The 21,917-nt window shown below is 48.6% G+C and overlaps 9 protein-coding genes across 9 annotated transcripts; 6 read left to right on the top strand and 3 right to left on the bottom strand.

The window, feature by feature from the left end:
- Positions 1-107: 107 nt before the first annotated feature.
- On the top strand, positions 108-2,907 carry BP5553_03960 (p-loop containing nucleoside triphosphate hydrolase; the record flags this gene model as incomplete). The annotated part of the gene is made up of 2 exons (XM_032012583.1): positions 108-2,499; positions 2,546-2,907. The coding sequence occupies 2 exons, from the start codon at positions 108-110 to the stop codon at positions 2,905-2,907; spliced, it is 2,754 nt and encodes a 917-aa protein (XP_031872276.1).
- A 570-nt stretch (positions 2,908-3,477) lies between these two features.
- BP5553_03959 (ARM repeat-containing protein) lies at positions 3,478-7,691 on the bottom strand (the record flags this gene model as incomplete). The annotated part of the gene is made up of 4 exons (XM_032012582.1): positions 3,478-3,921; positions 3,976-4,314; positions 4,368-7,401; positions 7,453-7,691. 4 exons carry the CDS (start codon positions 7,689-7,691, stop codon positions 3,478-3,480), a joined length of 4,056 nt encoding a protein of 1,351 aa, XP_031872275.1.
- Positions 7,692-8,346: 655 nt separating this feature from the next.
- On the top strand, positions 8,347-9,427 carry BP5553_03958 (uncharacterized protein; the record flags this gene model as incomplete). The annotated part of the gene is made up of 5 exons (XM_032012581.1): positions 8,347-8,495; positions 8,567-8,604; positions 8,676-9,076; positions 9,130-9,300; positions 9,407-9,427. 5 exons carry the CDS (start codon positions 8,347-8,349, stop codon positions 9,425-9,427), a joined length of 780 nt encoding a protein of 259 aa, XP_031872274.1.
- Positions 9,428-10,199: 772 nt separating this feature from the next.
- BP5553_03957 (Periplasmic binding protein-like II) lies at positions 10,200-11,330 on the top strand (the record flags this gene model as incomplete). The annotated part of the gene is made up of 1 exon (XM_032012580.1): positions 10,200-11,330. The coding sequence occupies one exon, from the start codon at positions 10,200-10,202 to the stop codon at positions 11,328-11,330; it is 1,131 nt and encodes a 376-aa protein (XP_031872273.1).
- Positions 11,331-11,434: 104 nt separating this feature from the next.
- On the bottom strand, positions 11,435-12,024 carry BP5553_03956 (Glycine cleavage H-protein; the record flags this gene model as incomplete). The annotated part of the gene is made up of 2 exons (XM_032012579.1): positions 11,435-11,829; positions 11,895-12,024. The coding sequence occupies 2 exons, from the start codon at positions 12,022-12,024 to the stop codon at positions 11,435-11,437; spliced, it is 525 nt and encodes a 174-aa protein (XP_031872272.1).
- Positions 12,025-12,949: 925 nt separating this feature from the next.
- On the bottom strand, positions 12,950-13,519 carry BP5553_03955 (uncharacterized protein; the record flags this gene model as incomplete). Its single annotated transcript, XM_032012578.1, has 1 exon — positions 12,950-13,519. One exon carries the CDS (start codon positions 13,517-13,519, stop codon positions 12,950-12,952), a length of 570 nt encoding a protein of 189 aa, XP_031872271.1.
- A 1,049-nt stretch (positions 13,520-14,568) lies between these two features.
- BP5553_03954 (p-loop containing nucleoside triphosphate hydrolase) lies at positions 14,569-15,643 on the top strand (the record flags this gene model as incomplete). The annotated part of the gene is made up of 3 exons (XM_032012577.1): positions 14,569-15,345; positions 15,406-15,480; positions 15,542-15,643. The coding sequence occupies 3 exons, from the start codon at positions 14,569-14,571 to the stop codon at positions 15,641-15,643; spliced, it is 954 nt and encodes a 317-aa protein (XP_031872270.1).
- Positions 15,644-16,374: 731 nt separating this feature from the next.
- BP5553_03953 (Chaperone J-domain-containing protein) lies at positions 16,375-17,484 on the top strand (the record flags this gene model as incomplete). Its single annotated transcript, XM_032012576.1, has 2 exons — positions 16,375-16,528; positions 16,688-17,484. 2 exons carry the CDS (start codon positions 16,375-16,377, stop codon positions 17,482-17,484), a joined length of 951 nt encoding a protein of 316 aa, XP_031872269.1.
- Positions 17,485-17,904: 420 nt separating this feature from the next.
- BP5553_03952 (uncharacterized protein) lies at positions 17,905-21,731 on the top strand (the record flags this gene model as incomplete). Its single annotated transcript, XM_032012575.1, has 8 exons — positions 17,905-18,037; positions 18,160-18,908; positions 19,019-19,097; positions 19,725-19,880; positions 20,167-20,639; positions 20,700-20,933; positions 20,982-21,569; positions 21,621-21,731. The coding sequence occupies 8 exons, from the start codon at positions 17,905-17,907 to the stop codon at positions 21,729-21,731; spliced, it is 2,523 nt and encodes an 840-aa protein (XP_031872268.1).
- Between the last annotated feature and the right edge of the window lie 186 nt (positions 21,732-21,917).

Genomic DNA, 21,917 nt, shown 5'->3' with positions numbered 1-21,917 from the left:
TGTCTCGCCACGCCATTATTCGTAGAAACGCGCGCTTTAACCTGGATCATGAGATTTCTAAGCAAACAATCCGATCCCCGAATCATCATACTCTGAGGCCCATCACGATGAGCCAGGAATACCAGAAGGGTAAAGGCAAAGATGTCCCTTTAGGGGACGGCACAAACCCTCACAGCCGATCGAATCGTCCTCAATATGTCACCGTCGGGTCCGGTTCAACCTCAGAAAGCGCTGGTCGACTACAGGCTCTTCTGGACAATGACTCGGGATACGAAGGAAGTGGGAGAGATGGAATCAATGGCGTGCCAGCGTGGAATCCTGCACTGACCGAGGACCGACCAACGCCAGAGCATTCTCCAATGCCACTGTCGTTGGGTCAAAGCAATGAAATTGCGGACAACGATAGGAGGATCCAGGCAAACGCGATACATCAACTATGGTACAACCAGCATCGCGTGGCGCTCGGGAGGTCAATAAACAGAGTAGTGGAGACATTGAAGTCATTGCAAGAAATGAATGCTTCATGGCCTGCAACATATCCCTCAGTCCAACGCTCCGAATCATCAACACCACAGAGAGGGGACCCAAGGCCTGGCTTGGTACACACGAATACCACCGTTGGAGAAGGTTCATCGATATCACCACCGCCTCGGCCGGGAACCATAAGACGAGCCCAAACCTCCATTGGCGAAGACAGCACCGAGGCCGAATCCAGCAGGGCGGCAGAGCAGAGGGTGCCGGCGGAACCTCGACTGATTACAGCTCAGATTGCGCAAGAATTTTCGATATTGAAATTGGATCTGAAATTAGGAGCTCTGAATCAGGTAGAGTTAGTCCACTCGCTAGAGAAGAATTCAATAGCCTCTCTCCTGGATGGGAAGATTACGACGAGTATCAAGCATCTTTTATCCCTACGCGAACGAATAGAGGATACCTCAAGCAAGGTGCTAGTGACGGGGGATTTGAACGCCGGCAAATCCGCGTTTTGCAATGCCCTTCTTCGTCGCAAGGTCCTTCCTGAGGACCAACAACCCTGTACGAGTATCTTCTGCGAAGTTCTGGACGCAAGAGAGAATGGCGGGATTGAGGAGGTTCATGCGATCCACAAGGACGCGGTATATAATCGGCATGATGAGAGCACATATGATGTTTTCACACTGAGCGACCTCGAGAAGATCGTTATCGACAATGATACCTACACGCAATGCAAAATCTACCTCCAAGACGTACGCTCAATCGATGAATCATTACTCAATAATGGCGTGGTGGATATATCTATCATCGATGCTCCTGGTCTGAATTCCGATACCACCAAGACCACCGCTGTATTTGCTCGGCAAGAGGAGATTGATGTTGTGGTATTCATCGTTTCAGCGGCAAACCATTTCACCCAAACCGCCAAGGAATTCATTTGGGCTGCCGCAGCAGAAAAGGCCTACATTTTTATAGTTGTCAATGGATACGACACTATTAGGGACAAAGAGCGCTGTCAGAAGATGATTCTAGAGCAAGTGGGCGGCCTGAGTCCAAGGACTTTCAAAGAGTCCTCAGAACTGGTCCATTTCGTCTCTAGTAATGCAATTCCAACCGCGCCGCCACCACCTCCACCTGGTGGGAATGGAGGCGGCGGGAGTTCGAGTGGCGGAGATGGCCCTGGTTTTGATGACCCGGATCCTAAAGGAAAAGGGAAGGATAAGGAGAAGATCCAGGATTTTGAGCACCTTGAAAGGTCTTTACGGCGGTTCGTCCTCGAGAAGCGTGCTCGGTCAAAATTAGCACCGGCCAAGACCTATCTCGTGAATTTGCTAGGCGATATACACACTCTAGCGACTGTCAACAAAGACGTTGCCCAATCTGAGCTCGACAGGGTATCAAAAGAGCTACAAGATTTAGAGCCGATACTTGAAGCTTCCAAGAAGGCCAAAGCAGAGGTCAGCGACGACATTGATCGAACCATCGAGGCCACATGCAAGGATATCTACGGCCACACTCGATCCACTCTGACATCCTCAATTAATCAAGCCGCAAACGATGACCTGGGCGTACCATACCCTGGTTTGTTATATGCATTTGATTATGCAGACAGTCTAAAGGAAGCCATGCTATCAGAGATCTCGGCCTCGGTCGCGGCTTGCGAGGAGCATGCTCGGAGGAAGACAGTAGAAGGTGTAAACTCAATTAAGCAACTGGGTCTCCTACATCTGGGGAATGAGTACACCAACTTGAGTTTCAAAAGCGATGTTATGTTCCAGCGGAAGAGAGACATTCTTGCCAGAGAAATTGAGATTGAAACTGACCTGTGGGATTTCTTCGATTGGTCGACCATCCTACAACGACAAGAAAAGTTTGCAGGGGCAGGTATGGCTTTGACCGTTGTGACTGCTGTGGGTGGGCGCATGGTAGGTGGATTTGGCTGGATTGACGGTGCTCTGGGAGCAGCGAAGGTGGTTGGCCATAACAACCTCCGGAAGCTGATCATCCCAGGAGTCATCGCAGCAGGTAAGCGAATCACATGACCGTGAAGCCATAACTAATATATAATCAGCCATTACCGCCACAGTTTACATCCTCAACCAAATCCCGCATTCCCTTCCCCAGCGCCTCTCCAATAAAATCTCTACCCAACTCGCTACAATTGACTACGTTCACGCGAACAGCGACCGTATCTCCTCTTCCGTTCGCAAAGTCCTCCGCTTTCCAGCCGATAACTTGCGCGTTGGTCTCCAACGCTCCGTCGAACAGCTTGGTTCCAAACGGGAAGAGACACGCAAGGTCAGAGGCGAGAGCGAGGTTGCGAGAAAGTACTTCGGCAACTTGATTAATGAAAGCGCGAAGATTAAGAATACGGTGGAGGCGATTGATTTAGAGGGTCCGGCTCCGGGCGTGGCAGCTGCTTATGATGCTTGAGTTGATTTTTGTTGTCCCTGATACCACTCCCTTGATAATATCCGTTTCAGATCCTACCGTTCTGGAGGCTCGACTCTCGTTTTAGAAAAGATGGGGCTGGAACGGCGTTGTGGGCAAGATTCTGCCTTTGGAACTGATTGCTAGAAGAAATGATTATGTTGATCATGTTGATTGGCGTTTAAAGCGTTGCCGCTGGTTACAGGGACTAGTTGGCTGAGTTTGAAAGCATCCCCGCTTCTTCCATGTTTATATTCCTGTTACATGAAATACGTACAAATTTAATCTATGAATACTGGCTGAGAGGAATATATTACGTGTCAGTGAAGTTGTTCTCGCCCCTGTAGGAGTAGAGTATCATTAAAATACTGGACCCCTACAATGCATGTGTATGTATGATTTTTCAATAAAAGTCGATTTTCCGTTTTAGACACTTAAAAGCTAATCCATAGACTAATGCACCCAAGCTATGCGTGAGATACCCGAAACTGGCCCATCACTCCGATTTCATTCGCATTTCATGTTCATCGTGTCTCTCATCTATTTCGCAACCCCGTAGTAATCTCCCCATTCTCACTCCTCCCTGTTATTCTCCGCCCTCAATGCCCTAATCTGAGTCTCGAAGTCCTTCTCCACCCACTCCCAGTACGTCCTCCAAGTCTGATGCTGGCTGACCTGTGCACCCATTCCCGTACTCGCAGTAGGAATTGCATCGTGCAAAGCCAATGTTGCCCGTAGCACACTCTTCGTGGCCTCTTCTTGCTTCTCGATTTCTTGCTTCACTGCATTGTCCTTCAATTTCGTTGACAAGATAGTGCGGAAGCAGTCGGCGATGGCGTCCAGGCGACGTGAGGTCTCATCCGGATCGAGTACAACAAGCTTTGTGAGCATGAGATTACAGAGAGCTCTTATGTCATGCTCGTCTTGGAGGCCGGCAATAACACGGTCGTAGAAGTCGAGGATGTTGATTCGCGAGAATGCCGTCTCCATCAACGAATAGAGAGTTTCGTAAGCGCTCTATTATAGATGTCAATACCAGGTGCAAAGGAGGTGCGAAATGATAAGTCTTACCTTTCGGACTTCTAGACCATCATCAATGTTATGCTTGAAAGGTCCCATCATCACCTCACGAATAAGTTCGGGCTTGACGACTGACTCATCCATGACCAGTGGCAAAAGCAGACCTAGATTTGGAATAATGAGGTCTGGCTTATTATGCGCAGCTGAGTTCAGCGTGGTTAGAGCCAGGCGGCGATTCTCCAGTTCTGAATCTCGCAGCATAACAGTGAGAATATCAATTAATGATATCTTGAGGACAGAGTCAAAGGCCTCATCGCTATCGGGTAGGGTATAACGAATAGCTTGTATTATCATGGCTCGAACTGAGGGGGTGCGATCGCAAAGATAGTTCTAGGGTAATGTTAATACATACAGACGCATTTGATCAAAATAGAAGTACGTACCTGCAGGAGAGGAATGTATGTCTTGGGATCAATAATGGCGAGCCTTCCAATACATTCAGCTCCAACGGCTTTGTTATCCTCAGGTTGCGAAGCACTGAGTAATCTATCCCAGATTGCTTTGGTATATTTGCTGATGTCAATAGAACTAGTACTGGCTTGTTGCAAGATCTCCTTAATAGAGTGCAAGAGCAAGTACTGGATATCCCCGCCTTTGTCCATGGTAGCAAGAATCTCAGGCAAGTATACTGGGACGTTGCCGGCGCCAGCACGCCCCAAGGCTACAGCAGCAGCGAGGGGTACCTTTTCCGATTTCGACTTGAACTGAGCTGCAAAAGTAGAAGGCTTCAGTGGCGATCGACCCCCTAGACGGAGCCCAGCCTCGCCAAGTACGGCAAGGGCTAGGCTTTGCTTTGCATCATCAGAGGTAGGATTGGTAACCTCAGCGAGGAAATTGTCGATTTTAACGCCAACGGAAGAGCCCCCATACACCAGAAGTGTACCAATGACTTTCCCAACAACCGCCGGATCTCCGTTGATACTCACCTCAGTGAGAAGACCAGTCATTAGCGGTTGGCCAGCACCCTTCTCACCAATCTTTGAGACGAGAAGGAGAACTGCGTCAAGGACTGCACCGCCAAGACTAGCCTTTAGAAGGTTACAAAGAGCTATGTTCAATTGCTCAGAAACAACAAGTTTTGCATCATCCTCAACCAGGGATGCCAAGACTACCAGAGCAGGACCGAGAAGGTGGAGGTCTACTGTAGTAAGAAGAGGGAGAAGTGCGCTGACCAGGCCCTGAATGGTGGGTGCATCGAGAGAGCTTCTGGCAGCGGGGGCAACAACGAGGTTCTTCAAAGCTGCTAGACTTGCACTCCTTAATGACCTATTGGCCTTTCGAAGCTGGGCAGATAGTTCTATTGTTACCTCTCTAATCCACGCTGGTGACAACTGATCCTTAGACGTCGTCAATGCGGCGATGGTATCAATGGCTCGAACTGCGGCTAAGCGGGTAGTTTCATTCTTCAGCCGCTCTCCTAGAATTCCCATCGCAACATTGCGGTCAGTGTCCGGCAATAGCGAGGAGCCTTCTGGGTTGGCTGTACGTGCTAACAGAATCCCTAGAGCATGGATTGCGCGTTGCCTCACTTCTAAGTCAGCATCATTGGCAGCCACCCGACCAACAATAGCTTTATAAAGCTGCTGAATATCACTTTGGTCATTTCGATTCATTGACCTTGACCTAGGAGGTGTCAACGCCTTGACAAGCTGCTCAACGGTTCCGATGGCTTCGCTAGAGATCTTGTAGTATTTATCATTGACGGCCGACACGACCCCAGGCACGATCTTAGGCAAGTAAGGTTGTAAGACACTTGAGGAATGAGTCTTGGCAATATCTCCGATCAAGCGAAGGGCGGCAATTCGCAATGTATTAGCAGTTGCAGATGCGGCTCCACCGCTCATGATTGCACTGGAAGATGCGATCTGACTGGAAGTGATCTTGATTGCTTCGATAATGGGATCAACAATCTGGCCAAAATATTCGGAAAGGCCGCCATGCTGAACCGAGACAATTTCATCCAGGAGATTAATCAAGGCTTGCTTTGTGGGGATTGAACTACTCTTTAACAGCTTTGTTGTTGCTTTGATGATTATAGGGCTGAGCCGAGCCAAATCAGCTCTTGGGCCAGATGCGGGAACAGGCTCAAGTGTGGGAGAGGTCAAGCCTGCAGAAACTGAGAGCAAAGTCTTCGTATCGAAAGTAGCGGCAGTGCTGCTCTCTCTTCTGCGTTTCCGACTTTGTGGGGCATGGTTGATATAATCAATCTCATCACCCGAAAACCTAACAATCACACCCTCCCCAGTCTTGCGAATGAGTGACGACATGGTTGCTATGACCTCCAAACGCACATTTTCCACACGTTCGCTGAACCTCTGCACAAGGACGGGGGCGACTTGAGTATAAAGTGTTCCATCCTCGAGCAAATCGCCACTACCTCTAGTCGATATAAGGGTATAGAGAGCCTTGGCAGCACATCTGCGTACCTTCCAGCTGGCATCGTCGTCGTCGTCATCAAAACCAGATTCTGCTTCAAAGTCGTCATCATCACCAAACTCGCCCATGTCATCATCTTCAGTTTGAGTTCCCCCCATTTCCTCGTCGTCATCATCATTATAATTCGGGTCATATTTAAGGAAGCGTAGTGCAGCAGCAATAGTCTCTTCAGTATAGAGACGCATCTCACTACCACAAGAAGCTAAAAATCCTTCCAGCGCGACTAGTGCTGCCTCGCGGACATCATCAATTTCGGGCTCTGAATCACCATCCTCTTCAGAGTTCTCAAGTTGATCATTCAATTCTTGTTGGCTCAATGATGATAGCACAAATGGCGCGAGAGATCTCAAGTACGGTCCAAATCTGGCGGGGATCGATCTAGCCAATGACCCCAAGATTGTGATATACAGACGTCTCTGGACTGGGGTAAGATGTGGATTACGTAGACTCTCAATAAGATGAGAGACAAAACCACTCAGATCATCATCAGTGAGGTAAATAGCCAGAATGGATACTGCAACGACAGCTCGCTTCTTCACGACAGAGCCACCACGCTCCGTTTCCAGGATCCCGACTAGTAGTCCTTGAAGAGCCTCCACCTCTGGCTGTTGAAGCAGAGGACCAAAACATCTCACAACCTCTATCAGAACATCAACAGCTTCTGGATCAAGCTCTTTGTTGGAATTAAAATCGAGCATGCCCGGTGGAGGTTGGGGAAGCTTTACTTGTTGCGCAGGCCTTTGGATCACGAGCCGACCAACAAGACGAGGAATCAAGACCCTGCTAATTGCAGAATATGCCTCAACAACCTCCTTTGACGGGGAGACACCGTTAATGGGTCTTGGAAGTGTGATCACAACTGTTCGTAGTGCCATGGCCGGAATAGAGCTGTCGACCGAGTTCTCAGTATTTAGATTCGATAACTTCTCAATAAGGGGAGCTAGGATGTTGCTAGGGAGCCTCGAAACAAGAGGGCCCAGGCTACCAACATGTTAGTTTGGTCCGAGAATATGACTCCAGCAGGAAGAATACCATTTGATTGCCAGATTCTGTACTTCACCATTCTGATCATCCAAAGTCTTGAGGACGCCGTCCACCGCCCGGGCCGCAGTATTATAGTCATGGTATAGGAAGTCTGGTTTTCCAATGGTGAGAACTTGGTAGAGATCGTTCAGCGACATGAATCGATAGTCTGGGTCGGCATCGTGGAGCTTAGGAAGCAGTGCCGCCACTGTCTGCGAGGTGGGGTTTTGGGGTATTTGGTTCGACATCTTGGAGGTTGATTACGAGGATACAGCCACCGAGAACCAGCGAGATCCCAATGTCCTACGCCAGATGGGCGCTCACCGTCGGCGTTACAAAGGAGGAATTTCGAGGGCCCAGCCTAGAAAACGGTCAGTCACAAGAGCTCTAGTGGGTATGGGTGAAGTGACAACTTGGGCGTACCTACATGCAAGGATTTGGCGGCGGGAGACCACGATAAGCGTAATGGCGTCTCCTATTTCTGGCGAGGGTTCACCGTGGATGAAAGATTTCGTGCAGAAAGGAGAGTCCACAGCTCCTCAAAGTCACACGGGCTGCAGTTGTTATTGTTGTTGCTATTTGTTGTGCTTAACTCAAGTTGTCGAGGTTCAGTGGTTGCTAAGGTTGGTGGCAGTGAGCAGCGAGGTGGGGTTGTAGTTGCCTTGTTGCCTGATATGGCGCCAGCCCAAGCAACAAGCTCCGAGCTCCGAGCTTCTGGTCTGATCGCAGCCATTTGCCTTCGTTGCCTTCGTTGCGTTTGTTGCCAGCCATCTTTTCACTTGCTTCTCCCTTCCTCCGTCAATTGAGACCCGTAAGTGCCGCACACCCCTCGTGCATCTGTATTATACTAATAAATACCATTAGTAAATCTTCTGGACTTAACTGTTCAATCGTTAGACTACAATGGCATTCTCAAGAGTTGCAGCATTACGATCCTGCCTTCGGGCAGCGAGACCTACCGTTGCTCGTCCTCAATTGCATCGCCAACTCGGCCGGAGGACTTATGCTAGTGAAGGGCATGGATCTGCCACTGCTGGGGGTGATGCAGTCTGGTATGTCTCGATTGCAGACACCTCGTCTCTGCTGCACAACGTCTAAAACATTTCCTAACTACGTCATACAGGGCCGCTGGAGCTGTTGCCGTTACGCTTCCAACATGCTGTAAGTAACCCCAGGGGAGGATCTCCTGCTATTTGGCTCGACTCGTGGGCATGTAAACCATATTTGCGAAGGTTCATCTGCGAAGGTTTATCTCAGACATCCAGTCACACGGTCGGGAACGGACTACGCTGACTTACGCTTTTCTGAAGGGTACCTTCTCTCGGGTAAACCGAAAGACGCCCATGGTCATGGACATGATGCCTCTCACGGCGAGAAGCATAGCGTGGTCCATGAAGCAGTGGCTAAGGTTGAGGACAAGGCAAAGGAGGCTGTTAGCAATTTATCTGAGAAGGACCCCCAGGAGGAAGAAGCTGTCGAAGAAAGCGGTTCGGGCGAATCAATTGCCAACCCGGATACTCCAGATGATCAGCCTAAGAGAGCCACCTTAACACCCACACCCGATGTTGGGATAGTTAAGCGTGCAAAGGAGATAGCGGAGGACGATAGTGAGGAAAAGAAGCAGAAGCACGAGGTAACTACTTCCAAGATGCTTACTTGATTACCGTCGTCGCTGATAATACCTAGGAAACCCACGAGGCACTGTCTAAAAACATTGATGCGAAGCAACAAGGTCTTTCCAATGACGATACAAGACATAGCACCGACGTGACCTCTCTTCCAGGAAGGAGCAGAAAGGGGGAGGGCGACATTGAGACAGCTAAAGTGAAGGGATCTGTGGACAGCAAAAGACCACAGGTATAACTCTTAATTCATCGGCAGCTTCCTTTTCCTTATGGATCGGCCTTCTCATTATCAGTATAACTTTCTATGGAGAAGACGAGATGTACTAACTTTGCTCCAGTCCGACAACGAGACGGATTGAACCTGAATTAGGTACATTGTTCAGCCTGCCCAGGGTTTTCTCGTTCCTGTACATATTATGCGCGTCCTGTTCTAGCGTCACATAATAAAGGGGAAAGGTCATCGTACCATGTCGGAATGGAAAAACTAGGTGCACTTCTAGTCATAAAAACTTCAATTGAAATATATTGCTTTATATCGAATATTCGTTTTTAGCTGCAGGGCTTACTCTGTGAAAGGTTGTATTAAAATGCCGTTACCTCTTGTGTTAATTATTTTTTGAAGTATTTAGACGTACTTCTTCTGGGGCTGAAATCCCAGCTTTAGCTTTCAAGAACCTACTATCACGCTCTGACGCTCTTATAGCCAATTTTCAGAAGTTAGCAATCTAGCCATATAATGGACGCACTACTTAGGCGTGCGCATTAAATGTAGGGTTTGTGTTCATTCACTGAGCGACTGAAGTCTACGCCTTACCCAAAGCCAGAGATAACCGTGTAGCCTCTCTAATTCATATATCAACTAGGACAAAACATATCTTCTTCACCAGCCTTCATTACCGAATTAATTAGTGGCGATATTGTATTTGAAGGGGACGTGGAGAGAGTTGATTGTTCAGCACTCGCCTTGGCGACTGAAATGCTCGCTTGCCTCGGATTTGCTGTTCTTCTGGTCGCTGACGAAGACGAAGGAACCCCACCATCAAAATCCGAGACAACGAAAACCCCGCAACAACAGTATCCATAGCGGAAACTTAGGAACTATCAAAACATAACTTCTTTACGCCGTTCAACATGGCTACGCATGAACAACTCGAGTCGACCTCCTCCCGACCTCCTCTCGATCCTACTGTTTCGTCTCACGAGACACCCTCCAATGCCGCGGCTCCTTCGGCAGGCCAGAAGAGAAGCTCCGATGAAGCAGGTATCACCAAGTCCAAAATCACCATTGGGACCCGGCGGTCGGCTCTTGCCATAATCCAAGCCGAGCAGGTGAAAAAAATGCTCGAAGAAGCGCATCCAGAGCTCGAATATGAGATTCGAGCAATGGCTACAATGGGAGACAAGAACCAAATCACACCACTTCATGATTTCGGCGCCAAGAGCTTATGGACGTTTGAACTGGAGGCTCAGCTCCTGGAGGGAAATTTGGATCTCATTGTGCATTGCCTGAAAGACATGCCGACACAATTACCGGCCAAATGCACTATTGGCTGTATTACCAAGAGAGAAGACCCTAGAGATGCGGTGGTTATGAAGAAGGGGCTGGAATATAAGACGTTGGCGGATCTGCCGGCTGGATCAATTGTTGGCACAAGCAGTGTGCGACGCAGCGCACAAGTCAAGTCGCACTACCCCCAGTTGAAGTTTAAGGATGTTAGAGGCAATCTGGGGACGAGATTAAGCAAGCTTGATGCAGAGGATGGGGAATACTCGTGCCTCATATTGGCAGCAGCAGGCTTATTACGAATGGATCTTGGCGGTCGAATTACACAGTATTTAGATTCGAAGACACCTGGGGGTGGCTTATTATATGCTGTTGGTCAAGGAGCCCTTGCAATCGAAATTCGAGAAGGCGATGAAAAAGTGATCAACATCTTGAACGCTGTAATGGATGAGGACACCATGTTGGCTGGCCTCGCAGAAAGAAGTCTGATGCGCACCCTAGAGGGAGGTTGCAGTGTGCCAATTGGAGTCGAGACGACGTGGATCGAAAAGGGGAAACTGTTCATGAAAGCAGTGGTGGTGAGCCTTGATGGGACGGAGACCGTGGGAGCCGAGAGTTTAGCTGAAGTTCTGGACGCCAAAGATGCAGATGAATTTGGTTGGAAGGTTGCCCAAGAGTTGGTGGAGAAGGGAGCTGCGACGATACTTAAAGCTATCAATCTTAACCGACCACTTATTGAGGAGGGTAATGGGGCATAATGGCCGAAAATAAGGTCGGATATATCACTGGCGTTAGATGTTGTCTATTTTGCTATCCGTTGCCTTCCCCAATGTACGATTTCTATGTCATGCCATCTGCGCAATTACTCCTCGGTGAATTCCTTGTACTGTTTTGCGTCCATCAAGCCATCCATGTCCTTGATTCCAGCGTCGCCGACCTCGATTTTTGCCATCCAACCACCTGCGGAGGACTCATCCTCGGGTCCCTTGTTGATAGTCCCTGGTTTCTCCTCCAGTAGGCTGTTTACTGCCGTGATAGTGCCGCTGATGGGGGAGTTGATGTCCGAAGCAGACTTTACAGACTCCACCGCTCCAATCGAATCGCCTGCCGCAACCTCCATTGGCACGGTTGGGAGCTCGACATAGACGACATCACCAAGAGCGTGAGCTGCGTAGTCAGAGATTCCGATGACGCCAGTCTTGCCATCTTCTGAAAGGTCGATCCATTCGTGGTCTTTAGTGTACTTTTTAACCTGGACTACTTATTATCAGCATCAAACGCCCACTACCGAGGTTGCCAAATGGTGAGAATTATGATCTTACCAGTCTTCGACGCAGAGAAGGAGCGCAGTCCGAGTGAAGACGCTTGCCATGATGCGGCCCTTCCGCTCACCCTCGCCGTCATCGCAAGCCGGGAGGCCACTGGCCTTAAACTTCGTGCAATTGAAGCCATTGTTGTTTGCTGAACGTCGGAGATGTTGGGTGGTGGGTTTCTTGGAAGCTTGGAGATCGTGAGCTTCGTTCCTCACGTGCGAGTAGTATTGCACGTGACCTACGACGCATATATTTACCACTAAAAAGTCGAACTCTATCTTCGTCTCTCTTTAGCTTAATATCTTTGTACCTACAGTTATAGTCGAATAGAGAGATACTTTACTCTTTACTTGTATTCGTGACAAATTTTGATATTTGTTTCTTATTAGAGAGTGTACTCGTCAAGTACACAATTGCCAGCGGGGACATTTCCTCTCATCTAGGTAGCCTCCCATCCAACCCCAATCCAAAATCTCCCTCCCAAATGCATCTCGTCGAAAAGTCCCCCTTCCCAAAAGTCTCTCTCTCCCAACACTCGTATACAAATGTCCCTTCCCCCAAATGTTTTCTTCCAACTACTCCCATACCCATGCCCTCTCCCAGAAGTCTCTCTTCCAACACTGTGATCAGCATCTTCAGTCCAGCATTCTGTTATCCGTATCCTGTCCAGTATATCCCCGTCCTACTTTCAGGGCAGATATGGCTCCGGTAGTTCCAAGGCAGCCAGGAGGCTATTGCTTATCCTATTGGCCTCATCAGCGGGGGAGATTAAGTGCTACAATGAAAGGCTTATAATTTGGTTTCATGCCTCTAGAGGTGTTCATAATAATAGCGGCGTTGACCATGAGAGTTTGCTGTCAATATTTGGTGGGCCACTCATTTGCGTACGGATACTCGTTGATTTGTTCTGTCTCCAAAAATGTTGCCGATGATGGGTCCTTCACGCTATCGTCGGGTTTCCAGGTAACAATGTTCGCACCATGGCCTTCGTGGATGTGACCGAAGCAGTGCATAAGTGGCCTAGCTCGACTCACTGCCCGGAGGAGATTGGGGCAACCCAGATTCTAGCCATCGACTTGATCGAGGATCGAGTGCGGAGGGCCGTGAGTCATGACGATGTCGACACCTGATAGAATCGAATTTGTCGCAATCGAGGTTCTGTCTGTTCGTTTGGCGTCGCTGAACCGATCCTCAAGGGGTTCATATGGAAAGGCCCAGCCACCTGATCCTGCGGTGTACGGTGAAGTGTAAACTCTGAATGTGGCGCCGTTGCTGAGGGTAAACGTGTAAGTTCCTTCCTGGAGGTAGGTAATTCCGGCCTCTTTTGCTGATGGACCGATCATGATTTCGAGAGCCGCCTCATGATATTTTGCGTACTCCTCATCGGACATGTTCTCGACACGCGGAGAAGCGTCGAGGGAGAAATCGTGATTTCCTGCGATAACCAACTTTAGCTCTGCTTCAATAGTACCTAGCATCTGCACAGATTCCCTTAATGATTCCACTTCCCCAAAGTTGGTTAAATCTCCCGTGTGAAGAAGGACATCGACCTGAGGCATCGTGCTTCCATCCAAGGAGTGCTCATGTGTGTCGGAATTGACCATCACACGCGTGGAGATGGTACCAGGAGCCATGACTACTGTGAGATGGTCGAGGTTAAGTACTGCGAATCTGCCACAGGACAACTTGAAGCCGTTAAATAGTTGACTAGAAGAAAGCCTAAGGAGAGCTGAGCATCGTAGAATAAAACAAGCTAGTTTTAAGTAGATGTATAAGAAAGGACCTTTACGTTATTAAGGTAAGAAATAAAAATAAAAGGAAGGAAAGCAAATATATACCTACCTAGGTATCTAGGTACCTAGTGTTCTTGGAGCCGAATACCGTGACGGGCGCGATACTAGAATGGAAATGGCATTGCGAAGTCTGGCTTGGCTTATCCAGGCAAAAGAGTATATTCTATGGGCTTATTCCTAACGAAATATATGATTGATAATGTGGTGCTTGAATACACTCTTACTATATTGGGGATGGAGTCCGAAGTTAAAAAGCGAAAAGCAATCAAAGAGTTGCGCAGCTCACAATATACATGTACCTGTTGGCCTGAGGCCGCCAAAATCTCCCACTCACCCACGGAGTCCCACCACCGGTAGCAGGAGCATGGATGGAAGAGTAATAGCATGCTGCTGATATAGTCAACAAACCACCCCTCAATCTCCTGGCAAAACTAATAAGGATCATGTGAAAATATGGCCGTTACCGTAATCTCATGAGCATTCTGAGTATTTTGAGTATTTGGCGCCTGTTTTGACCCTTTCATCGCGTGAAGTCACACACCCAACGCGCCCCAGCACGACGTAAATAGCCCCAGACCTTGGAAAGCCGCGACCTAGGTCTCCACCACGTCTTCCGGATAACCTCAAATACCCCCTACCTAGAACAGGCACGGAAGTGATAACAAAATCTCCTGGGACCCTTCAATCCGTTCTAGATATATAAGCATAGAATATCCCCTATGCACCTTTCAAACCCAGTGTGTTTATTACGCTCCCCGGCCGCTCAGCACTCAGCATAACGCTCATTCACCCTCACCTCGGAAGTTTAAGAGCCTTGTTCTTACAAGGCACCCGACAATCTGGACTCCTCCACGTTATCGGCGGGCTCTCCAGCTCAATTCCACGACGCCATGGAGAACACGATGGATACAGATGGGGCATATGATAGAAGGGGCGAGGGACAAGGACAAGATGACACAATGGGTGGTACCGAAGAAACACAATCGCATACCCCTACGCACAACAATGGCTTCAACAATTCAGGTCGACAACATGGGCAGTCGCAGTCTGCTGATTTTCCTTCCCATCAAGGCTACTCTGCATCGCCAACTGCAGACGTAGATCCGAACGCTAGATATCCTACTCCCCCAACGGCCTTTCCCCCCTCAATCTCTCGACCCAACTCGAGCTTGTCTGGTAACGGCGGATACAGCAACATGCCGGCCGCATACCAAGATCCGAATGCTCGAGGCGCAGCAGGCGCAGACCAAAACCGGAATAAGAACAGTGTCGTCATTAAGGTTGGTATGGTCGGGGATGCACAAATCGGCAAGACATCTTTGATGGTCAAATACGTTGAAGGCAGCTGGGACGAGGACTATATCCAGACGTTGGGAGTCAATTTCATGGAGAAGACGATTTCAATACGCAATACTGAAATTACATTCTCGATCTGGGATTTGGGAGGGCAACGGGAGTTCGTGAACATGCTGCCTCTAGTATGCAATGACGCAGTGGCTATTCTATTCATGTTCGACTTGACACGGAAGAGTACCCTGAATAGTATCAAGGAATGGTACCGGCAAGGCAGAGGCTTTAACAAGACTGCAATCCCCTTCCTGGTGGGAACGAAATATGACCATTTCGTCAATTTCCCCCGCGAAGACCAAGAAGAGATCTCAAATCAGGTGGGTCATGACTGCCCCTCTATCCTAAATGAACCATGCTTACATATTATTCCTACCAAGGCACGGAGATTTGCAAAAGCAATGCGAGCAAGTCTCATCTTCAGCAGCACAAGCCATAGTATCAACGTTCAAAAGGTACGCCATTTCCCACTTTCCACTTTCCTATCAGTTTCACCTAATACTCACACAATTACAGATATTCAAAATCGTCCTTTCGAAGGCCTTTGACCTGAAATGCACAATCCCTGAGATCGAAAACGTTGGCGAGCCGCTTCTTCTCTACCAATCCGTTGGCTAATGGAGCCGTCCCGGGATGTATCTAATGATAAAAGCGAGTCCTTCCCTGGGCTACATGAACGGTCTACGTGGCATGTAATGAAAATGACTAACTTACTTGGCTGAGAGAGATGGCAATGGGGCGCACGACTTACGGCATGTATCATGAAACGACCAGGGGTTGGAAGGTAGGATAGGAGAGAAGGAGCTATTTGAACATCTTGTTCCTCTGTATCCTATTGCATAATTCCGTTTAGCAGGACGTTAAGGTGTCTACTGGTTCTTTTGTTTGGTGATTCGTTGAAATATTATAGTGAAATCAAGAATAAGTTGACTATGACCGTATATCTCGTGAAATAATATCTAAAGGAACCCCGCCAGTATAGCTAAGCACCTATCCATTTCTAGCTCTAGAACTAGAAAGGTGATATACACAACACTTGAGAACCACATGGAATCAGAAGGGCCAAGCCCATACAGAAGAATTCAATGAGTCAGCAGAGGGTCGATAAATAATACCAGCAATCACCAATAATAAATGGACAAAGAAGCTATTACTTTGAAAAGCAAAACGGGCAAAAATACGAAAGGTGAGTTTTTAGCTACTGTAAGCCTAAGGCGTTGTCCTAGTGGTTGACGAGCAGTCGAAGCCAGCCACTTTACGCGACACGCCAAAATCCTGGAGCGCGTCTCCCGTCAAAACACCATCGCCGATCCCAACTCTAACGGCGATATTCTACACAAAATCACCAAATGGCGCCACACAAACATAAAGATGACGAGGAGGATCTCATCGATGAAGAGCCACCTTCTATTGAGCCATATACGGTGCTTGGGGTTGAGAAATCTGCAACACCAAATGAAATCAAAGCGGCATATCGCAAAGCAGCTTTAAAGCACCACCCTGGTACGCGCTTCTTCCAATCCCTCCCGCTCTTGTTCCATAGAGCTTGCCTTTATGTTCTTCTCACCTTGGGGTCTAGAGGCATATGGCGTCAAAATATCTACGCGCGACATGTCAAATCTACTATCTTATGTACTCTCTGCTAACCCTTCCGGCCCCCAGACAAGGCCCCAGAGAACCTCAAAGATGAAGCCCACAGCAAATTCCAAGAAGTCGCATTCGCATACGCTGTTCTTTCCGACCCAACCCGCCGCAAACGCTACGATGTCACCGGCTCAACTTCAGAATCGGTAGACATCGATGGATTCAGCTGGTCCGAGTTCTATTCCGAGCAATTCCGCGATGTCATTACCTCCGATGCGATCGAGAAATTCTCAAAATCTTATAAGGGCTCCGATGAGGAGAAGGATGCCTTGCTTGATGCCTACACCAAGTCCAAGGGCAAGTGGGGTAGGATTTATGATTCTGTCATGCTCAGCGATCCGTTGGAGGACGAAGAGAGATTCAAAGCAATTCTTAACGAGGCTATTGCCAAGGGCGATATCAAATCATTCAGCGCATATACTGATGAGACGGCGAAATCGAAGGAGGCGAGGATGAAGAGGGCCCGGAAAGAGGGCAAGGAGGCCATGGAATACGCCAAGGAGTTGGGCGTCGAGGAAAAGCTATTTGGTAAGGGAAAGAAGGGCAAGAAGGAGAGCAGCGAGGATGCGTTAGCTGCTTTGATCCAAAACAGACAGGCTGGACGAAACCAATTCCTTGACAATTTGGAAGCAAAATATGCCGGCGAGAACAAGCCGAAAGCCAAGAAAGGCAAGAAACGGGGGGCACAACACGAGGATGAGGAAGAAGGGATGCCTTCTGAGGAAGCGTTCCAGGCGGCTGCAGCAAAATTGAAGAATGGCCCTGGCGGCGGTGAAGGCAGCTCGGGAAGGAAGTCTAAACGGACAAAACGTTGAGTTGATTCCCTGCTGCAATACTTTGTTTTATGGGAGTCCTTCTTTATGGTTATGGTTGCATTCTTAGTTTAGGGGAGTTTGGCTGGGATGGGTAAGGACAGTGGAGAGCGGCGTATGCATTGAAATGGAATTTAAACCCCTTAATTGGGAGACCTTTAAGCACCTTATTCACTATCACTCCGTAGCAATTTTGGATTTCGGCACGTATACACAGATTGACGAAGTGAAACACCTACGTCAGAATCCCGTCGTACAGTACCAAGTGTTATCGCAGCCTGGCCCGTGACACCGTTGCCATCTCGCGATTATCAGGCACGACGCGTCTTTTCAACACATCAAATACACCTCATTGACGCCTGGCAATCAGCTCATTCAAATACCTTTTCAGGTGCTTATCGCACGATCTCAATCAATCATGCCATGACATCCGGTATCCGCAGCCCTCCAATCTATCCGGAATATTGCCATGAGCTTTCGCCCACGATCAAACGATGGTGCCCTCTACGCGCCTCCGACGTACATGCCCTGGACTACCACGGAATGTTCAGCAATGGTAGGTTTAACTCTCGATTCAATATTCCCCCTCCGTAGACTTTGATATTCATTAGACGTTATGCATACTGGCGTTTTCATTCGAATATTGACTCAGGTGCTAACATACTTTTCGTTACACAGGCAGACCACTTTATCACCACGGTAACCATCCTGTCAAATGGGTGCGCATTACAGGTGTGATTGTCGCCGTAGATGATTTCTTCGGCAGACGAGTATATACGCTTGATGATAGCAGCGGGATGTGTATTGAATGCACCTGTCCTGCTCCTCCGTCACCGAACACTGCGGCCAGCGCACCGACGACGAAGCCACAGCCTACCAACCCTACAAAATTCAATAATCCGAAAACGGAAGAGGCCGTTTCAGGGCCGTCCACCAGCAATCCAAAAATTCCGTGGGACGAGGTGGATGTGGGTGTGGTAGTCAAGCTTAAGGGTTGCGTGACGACTTTCCGGGATCAGAAACAGGTTGAGCTCATCAAGGCCGAGGTGTTGAGAACTACGGATCAGGAAATACGGTGCTGGAATGAAGTTCTACAGTTCCGGAAGGAGGTCTTGAGGGTACCATGGGCTGTGAGTGAGAAGCACGAGGAGAAATGCCGTAGGAGGGCATTGAAAGAGAAGGCGCGCGAGAGAAAGAGCAAGACCAAGAATGGGGAGCAAAGCTCTGGCAAGAGACATATTGGTCGAACTGAGCCTCGAGATGAGAAGTCTGATGGGAAATACAAACGCAAGACGGATGACCTAGAAGTTGCGCGCCGTGAGATGAGGAGCGAAGCCACAAGGTATCGGGTTGGGCTAGGAAATGGAAGAGAACCTGAACAGAAGTCCAAATCCCGAATGGATGGCGGCCAAAAACAACTGGATGCGGTAAATAGAGTCAACTATCCCTCGTTAGCAGTTAGGAAAATGGCTGCTGGGAAATATGATGCACTGGGGATATGAGTCGGGGATGGAGTTATTGCGACTAAGCGCTCCAGTTTCTCCAAGCAATAACAAATATTGATACGTACCAAACCCCCGCGTTCTACGAGTCTGCCTCAGAGTCTGCCGTCCGAAGTATGTTTATTGGATTATGATTACTCCGTCTGCTTAGACTCTATAGGCTAGATTTAAAACATTTGATGAACTCTGGTTGGTGAACCAAGGGTTTGCTAGATTCCGACCATCCCCCACGGGCGCTGGCGATATGGTTGAGTGGATTGTTGTCGCTGGGTAATCACCGGATCCGCGGATCGTATGGAAAGCTCGCTCGCCAAGAGGGGCTGTGCTGCTGTTGTGGGCGACGAGCCAAGAGATTCTTGATTCTTGATTCTTGATTCTCGATAGTACGTGGTAGTGAAAGCTTGGAGATGCAGCTGTTGCGCCTGGACTCTGGAACCGGGATAGAATGGACCGAAACAGGTACAGAGTAGGAAGACTCTACGAGCACGGTTCAAACAGTTCAAACACTGGTGAAATGACGGTATGGAGTTACATAACCTCTGTTTCCCCCTTGGAACTACGGTCCAGGTACTATCCAAGTACCACTTTAATTACCAAGAATGCTACATAGTACATCATCATTATTGCTACTGTACTACTGCATGCTATTTCCGAGGTACAAACTTTAAGGTGCTGACTAGTGCTAACCTTCCCCTGCAAAAACACCGCGATTCAATCGGCTTCACTGCTCGCTACTGGCAGCTCTCTACGAATTGCTCCCCAAACGTCAACATCGTGGCGCAGCAGCTCTCCGACCCAACTTCACTCTTCCTCGCCCCGCCGAACCCGACCCGCGACTCCGATCGCACGCCCGAGTACGTATCTATCGACAGCTAGAAGAGATTGTCAGCATGACTTGTAAGTTTATCCGCTCGTTTTCCTCAAGTAGAACGAACCTGGTACGAAGAAGTATCTACGCGACACCTCCGACGTGAAAAGCTCCATCCAAACCCCATTCAAGCTCCAGACTCCCTTTTTAATCGCAAGCTGCCTCCAACCTTTCCTTTGGCTTCCCATATTGGCCATCTCATGTGCCCGGATTGCGTCTCCAGGTCGGTATGGAGCACATCCCTGTAGCCAAGAGGCTAAGGAGATTGTTCTTTGTTTGTTTTGAGAGGGTGACAATGCTAACTTCAATATATAGCAACACCTAATTATCGAAGGGAATTGCACCGTCACAGAACTGGAGGAAGCGGGAATCGAACACGCGCGATGAGTCCACCGAACGGCGACCCGAGCGAGCATACGGCTTTGCTGGGCGACTTTGAGCAGAATGGAGCTCGACGCAAGCGGGGCATTCGTGACTTCCTCGATTCGAGTTACACACCGGGGATGGACAGCGAAAACAGGCTTATAAGCCTTCCTGCGCATACCTTACATGTCACCAAGATAACTCTGTTCAGCAACTATGTCAATGTCCTCTTGGTATTTGTCCCACTTGGTATAGTTGCCGGCGTCCTGGACTGGGACCCCATGACCGTTTTTATTCTAAACTTCTTCGCCATTGTCCCTCTGGCAGCTGTGCTGTCTTTCGCGACGGAGGAAATTTCTATAAAGCTAGGCGAGACGATGGGTGGCCTTCTCAATGCTACTTTTGGAAACGCTGTTGAACTTATTGTACGTTGAAAATATGGACCTTCTACGCACTCTATATCTTGACTGACTTGTATTACACAGGTCAGCATTGTAGCATTGACCAAAGGCGAGATCGGGATTGTTCAATCGAGTATGCTAGGAAGTATTCTTTCGAATATTCTACTCGTGCTTGGATGCTGCTTTTTGGCTGGTGGCATCCGAAATTCCAGGACTGGAAGAGTGGGTGGGATTGAACAAGGTTTCAACGCAACCGCCGCATCAACGATGTCTTCCTTGATGGCGGTGGCATCGGCATCTCTAATTATTCCTGCAACCGTAAGTTGAATTTCCGTATTCCGGAGAAGCCAACTAACAACCACACAGCTGTATGCAGCACTCTCGAGTTCCCAAGACCACTCTGAGGACAACATCTTGATCCTCTCTCGCGGTACCTCTATCATCCTGCTAATCTTATATGTCCTCTACCTCGTCTTCCAGCTACGCACACATTCCGCCCTATTTATTGCCGATCATGAATCTGGCGATGATCAAGAGGAACCCAAAATGAGCCCTTGGGCAGCCGCTGCTATTCTCGTCGTCGTTACCGTTACCGTTGCACTCTGTGCCGAATACCTCGTCAATGCTATCGAACCGATTGTGGAGACTACTAGTATCTCCAAGACATTCATTGGCCTCATTCTCTTGCCAATTGTCGGAAATGCCGCTGAGCATGCCACAGCTGTTGTCGTGGCAGTCAAGGACAAGATGGATCTTGCTATGGGGGTTGCCATTGGAAGCAGTATGCAAATTGCGTTATTGCTCACTCCGTTCTTGGTGATTCTTGGATGGATTATTGGTATCCCAATGACGCTTCATTTCCAGACTTTCGAAACTGTCGTCTTCTTCCTAAGTGTACTGGTAGTTACCTATGTGATTGGGGATGGGAAGAGCAATTACTTGGAAGGAGCCATGGTACGTTTCCTGTGTTGATATACGCAAAGCCAGCCTATTAACCGTTTTCAGTTAATCGGGCTCTACCTCATTATCGCCCTGGCATTCCTGGTGTATCCGGATGACGCGGCTGATATCCCCAACGTGATCGGCAGATCTGTCAAGGCTTTAGCAGGATATTAGGAACTATAAAGTCCAAAAGCGCGTGGAGCATGGCGGTGTTTTCTTTTGTCGGAAATAATGCCTTGATTTGATATCAGGGATATTTTGGTGGTTACCGTGTATCAAGTATGGAGTTGTACTATGGTAGGGGCCGAGGGACAGAGAATGGATGCCTCGTCTAAGCTGGGCGGCTGATGGACTGTAAGA

This window comes from Venustampulla echinocandica, assembly GCF_003357145.1.
Source record: "Venustampulla echinocandica strain BP 5553 chromosome Unknown scaffold_1, whole genome shotgun sequence".
NCBI classification, from domain to species: Eukaryota; Fungi; Ascomycota; class Leotiomycetes; order Helotiales; family Pleuroascaceae; genus Venustampulla; species Venustampulla echinocandica.
Note: the sequence above shows the minus strand (reverse complement) of the source record. Positions and strands in the feature narration are given on the sequence as shown.